Consider the following 5,110-nt stretch of genomic DNA (forward strand, 5'->3'; position numbering starts at 1 on the left):
TGGTTCAAAGAATGACGTGCACTTGCGTTGAGCGTGCAATGCAGAAGTGTTATCAGTATATAGGGAAAATCCATCCTACCACCCGGTGGTAGTTACCCCACATGTCTCATATACTACCATGTGATACTATATATATTATTTTATTATTTTAAATATGTTCATATATTATATTTAAGATATTTCAAAGCAAGTTATATGAAAAAATTGCATATGAGCCCATAGTTTTTGTTATATTTGTAAAATACGTACATATTTATACGTAAAAATGAGCATACTCAAAAAATGGTACATACTAACTAAAAATTAGTATATATGCTACCTAATCATTGTTATATACTACATACTATATGTACATACTTTCGGTTCCGACAGATACTACATACAACATACAAAACGCAAGTGGTGGTAACTACCACTGCTTGTAGGAAAGATTTGTCATATATATATATATATATATATATATATATATATATATATATATATATATATATATATATATATAAGTCTGAGGAGAAACCCTATTTCGCTCAAAAAAAATATTTGTTTTCTGTTAAAGTGTCCATAAAATGTTTAAAAAATTGTGGTCAATTGCTAAGTTGTCAAAAGGTTGTTGTTTGATACTAATCCCTTAATTTTCTTTCGAAAAAGATTGTTGGAAGTTCTGACGGGTCCTTTCGAGGCTGGCGTTGCCGAGCAAGAGGGAAAAGGACATATGCAATCCATGCTTGAAGCTAAAGCTTTCCCTGTCCACGAGCATATCACCCTATTCACCTGCCGAAGAAAAGAATGCCTGGTCCCGTGCAAGGAGAGGAGAGGAGAGGAGATCCGTCCCTTGCAGAGCGCAAAAGCAGCAGACCCCGAGCAAAGGCTCGCTTACTTGCAAAGAAACGGCAGAATATCTTTGGCTTCTTCGTGTGCATCTCTTAGCTGCCTCCCGACCTTTTCACCAAAGGAATGCATTTTCCGTGGCGTTTATATATCCCGCCGATCACCACGCCATATCAGCACACCACGATCGGAGGAGCATAGCAAAGGGAGCGAGCTGAGCACACGAACACGCACGGCGCATCTATCTCGTGTTCAGTAGCTTGCAGCTAGCAATAGCATGGCGAGCGGGGGCCTCAAGACGATGGCCTCGGGCCTCCTGTTCCTGAACCTCATCATGTACGTCGTCGTCGCCGTCATCGCCGGCTGGGCCGTCAACTACAGCATCGAAGACAGCGCCCACTCACGTAAGCCCAGCGCGCGCAAGCACGACATGCATGTGTGCGTGTGTCGCATCGACTACGGTATGTTTGATTTGCTGTGGCGTTGATGCAGTGAGGGGCGCGTCGCCGCCGGTGCGCCTGTTCCCGATCTACTTCCCGATGGGCAACCTGGCGACGGGGTTCTTCGTCATCTTCGCGCTCCTGGCCGGCGCGGTCGGCATCTCCACCTCGCTCACAGGCCTGCGCGACGTCACCGAGGGCTACCCCGCCAGCATGATGTCCGCCGCCGCCTCCGCCCTCGTCACCTGGACCCTCACCCTCCTCGCCATGGGACTGGCGTGCAAGGAGATCAGCATCGGCTGGAGGCCCCCGAGCCTGGTAATTAAGCACGAGTAAATCAATGGAGAATCTGTCGTGTCCATCTCTTGTCCTTGTGTAACCTAGCTAACGCGGCTCGTCTGTGTGTGCAGCGCGCGCTGGAGACGTTCACGATCATCCTGGCGGGGACGCAGCTGCTCTGCGTCGGGTCGCTGCACGCCGGGGCGAACGCGGCCATCGTTCAGACGCCTATGGGAATCAGAGCGAGGGTCTGATCGGTCGACGCGGGCAGGCCGTCGATGGAGTGTGGTCTATTTGAAGGTGCAGCATCATCTTGACAAGGATTATTGGTTTGCGAGTGCGTGCGTGAGTGCGTGTGTGCGTGTGATGTGAATATATGCGGATTATATGTGCTACTGCGTCGGGGTTGTCAGGGTTTGTGTGCGCTTGCGGTGAATTTGTCTCCGGCCGCCGGTGGTTGTGACGATTACATAACATGTCGAGTAGTATTATTCTCTAATTTGTGGGACTGTCGCACTCTGTACAAAATCTGGCAAATATATAACGTTGGTCATGCAAAATCTGGCAAATATTACTACTTCCGGGCTCCATTTATACAACAGCGTATTGAACGAATAAACGGTACGCATGCAGCTGCGTAACTGAACAGAGACAGGTGAAGCAGAGCTTTCACAAATTCAAAAACAGCTCTGTTTTTTTTTTGAGACAAAGAAGCAGCTCGTACGTACAATGTGGCTACACCAGTCGGAGGCCCAAACCGCCAACAAACGTGACGACCCGCGTCAACTGACGGGCGGGCAAGGCTTCTGGCGCGGGAGTTTCACCGCAGCCGGGCACGCGAGCCCTCGGCGATACAGCAGCTCGGTCATGACGCGGTAACCATGCTGCGTGAGGTGGATGCCGTCCCAGCTTGGACGCCTGCTCGGGTCCGCGCACACCGTCGTCCCCGGCGCGCCGCACAGCCTATTACTATCAAAGTTATAAGCGCCGCCGCTTGCGCCGCAGCACGCCCTACGCAGGGCCGCGCCGCCCTCGAAGCCGAGCCGCGGCGCGTGGCGAAGGATCTCGAGGTAGGCGGCGAAGTAGTCGGCGTAGGCCACCGTCGCGTCAGGGTACGACCGCCGCAGCTCGCCGATGGCGTGGTGCAGGCGCTCGTCGTGCGCGCGCGCCAGGACGTTGAAGGAGACGAGGCAGCCGTCGCCGTCGCGCAGCGATGCGGGTCTCGACGCCGTCGCCGCTCTCAGGTAGCTCGGCAAGCACCCGATGGGGAAGTTGCCCGGGATGACCATTCTCGTGGCGCCCATGTCCAGCACCTCCTTGGCTGCGTCTGCTATGGATTGCACGACCTCGGGTACGAGCGCGAGGGCGTGCGCCAAGCTCTCCGCGCTGCGGGTAGCATTGCTGATCGGGTCATATCTACCATTCGTCCCTCGGCGCTGTAGGAAGACGTAGTTGTAGTCGTTTCCGCCGATCTCCCCCAGCATCACCAGTGAACTCGCCAGTTTTTTCCGTATCTCTGCAGTACAGAGTTAACTTTTTGCATCAGCTTAATTTGTGATTTGGTGGCAAGTTAATTGCAGTAGCTTAATGAGAAGGTGAATGGCAGTAGACCTCGAGGGGAGTTGGTGGTGGAGCTCATGAACTCCTTGAACCATCTGAGCTGAACTCCAAGGGAGCTGTTGGTGTGGGGGACGGTGACCCCCCTGTTGGCCAGTGCCGTCGTGCTGAGCGCGGTGGCTCCGGCGACGGCGAAGTTGACACCGTGCGTGAAATCCGCGCGCCTGTCCAGGTATGGGTTGAGCAGCGGGAGGCCGAGATCTTCAGCTGCGCACAACCACAAATGCTCGCTCGTTTAAAGACAGTAGAGAGCTAGCAGCCTAGCATGCATTTTACTAGCCGGCAAATGGACATGTACCAAGGAAGTCGATCATGAGGAAGCCGTCGGAGCAACGGCCGGTGGGGCGGCCGATGGTGACGCCGTAGGGAAGGCCCGTAGTGTAACGCAGTATTCCGGTGTCGCCTTGCCGGAGGAGGTTCCCCGTGTCCGAGATGGAGTCCCCGAAGTTGTACATGGCCGTGATGCCGCCCACCGTTTCCTCCGAAGGTGAGACCTGCGGCGGCGGCGGCGCTGCGACGCGGGTGCCCGCGAGGAGCAGCACCATGAGTAGGCGGCGTGCTAGAGCAAGAGCCATGGATAATGTGTCCTCTTCGTACCCCCGGAACGAGCCGATCCCTACATATATACACGAGTGCGGTACGCAAAGCTAGTGCATGTCCCTCTGTCCTCACAGAAATACACAGATACAGTTGGTAGCTATGAGCATTTGGAACGGCAGCGCCAGCAGCCGGCGCAATAAGTCGCTCACACCAAGCCCCTTGACCTACTGATGAATTTTTGTTATTTCTGGCGGGCGGCGCATACGCACACTTTCGGTTTGTCTAATTCACGTGTATATGTTTTCTAAGGATGTCGCATCACGCAACAACAAGGAACAAAAAAACTGGGACAAAAAAAATAGACCACAAACACAGTGGACAGACCCTTTTTCTTTTTGAATTTTTACGCCACGCAGTTTTAAAGAATAGACGACCATGCATTGGATGGTGAGAGGGACAGTGATATTCCCAGCCCATCAGGGTCCAAGTCTTGTTGCTCGCATTATTTCTGGATTTATTTTAGAATTTCCGGCGATGCGGTTTTAATGGAAGGAGACGCTCCTGTCGACTATGAGGCGCCTATGATGACTTTGTAAACCTCAAGATGATAGCCGGCTCAGTTTGTCGAAGGTGCTCTTAAGGATAGAGTATGTGTGCATTCATAGAGGTGTGCGTATGCGCATACGTATGAGCGCTTATGTCTTTATTATGTTAAAAAAGCTACTAGAAAAAGTAAAACAGTCAAACAACTCATAAACATGTACCTGAACAATTTTTAAAAAAGAATATAACACTCGATATTAAATGAAACTTAAATCTATCTATCTATTATATACTTATATACTTATAAGACAAGAGATAAACGAGCTATCACGTTCGTTCACATATGCTATATTATTTGCACCATTTGATCAGAATAATAAAGGTTGAGATTTAAAGTTTTTACGTTAGCATGTTAGCATGTAATATGTACCTACGTATTGGACATTGGAATGTCACGTGTATGCAACTAGAATTGGAATAGGATACAAAAGCACGTAGTTGTTGAAAATAATAGACTAGAAAATTACATGCAACAATAACCAACATATCGTCCCAAAAGAAAAGAAAATATCTATGTGCATATTGGGTCTATCATCAAACACGTACTCCTATATATCAAATCATGTGTGTTGGCGAACCAACCTGTGGTTGGATGGTTAGAAGGACTGTGATATCCTTAGTCCATCAGGATTTAAGTCCTGGTGCTTACATTTATTTTTGGATTATTTCAGAATTTTCGGCGACTGTGGGAGGAGACCTAGCAAGCCCGTAGCATTGTCTATACCGGCACCGCGGACGGCAGCAAGGAAATGACTGTGACCCTCCAAAGGAACGTTTATGAAAAAACACGACTTCGCTCTCGC

General features: G+C 50.0%; 2 protein-coding genes across 2 annotated transcripts; one reads left to right on the forward strand and one right to left on the reverse strand.

The window, feature by feature from the left end:
• The first annotated feature begins 1,011 nt into the window (after positions 1–1,011).
• Positions 1,012–1,937, forward strand: LOC119342630 (membrane protein PM19L-like). Its single transcript, XM_037614106.1, has 3 exons — positions 1,012–1,232; positions 1,321–1,586; positions 1,679–1,937. The coding sequence occupies exons 1-3, from the start codon at positions 1,106–1,108 to the stop codon at positions 1,799–1,801; spliced, it is 516 nt and encodes a 171-aa protein (XP_037470003.1). The 5' UTR covers positions 1,012–1,105; the 3' UTR covers positions 1,802–1,937.
• A 156-nt stretch (positions 1,938–2,093) lies between these two features.
• On the reverse strand, positions 2,094–3,739 carry LOC119342614 (acetylajmalan esterase-like). The gene is made up of 3 exons (XM_037614105.1): positions 3,463–3,739; positions 3,159–3,371; positions 2,094–3,063 (listed from the first exon to the last, which is right to left on the reverse strand). Exons 1-3 carry the CDS (start codon positions 3,737–3,739, stop codon positions 2,330–2,332), a joined length of 1,224 nt encoding a protein of 407 aa, XP_037470002.1. The 3' UTR covers positions 2,094–2,329.
• Between the last annotated feature and the right edge of the window lie 1,371 nt (positions 3,740–5,110).

Source organism: Triticum dicoccoides, chromosome 1B (assembly GCF_002162155.2).
Source record: "Triticum dicoccoides isolate Atlit2015 ecotype Zavitan chromosome 1B, WEW_v2.0, whole genome shotgun sequence".
Taxonomy (NCBI): Eukaryota; Viridiplantae; Streptophyta; class Magnoliopsida; order Poales; family Poaceae; genus Triticum; species Triticum dicoccoides.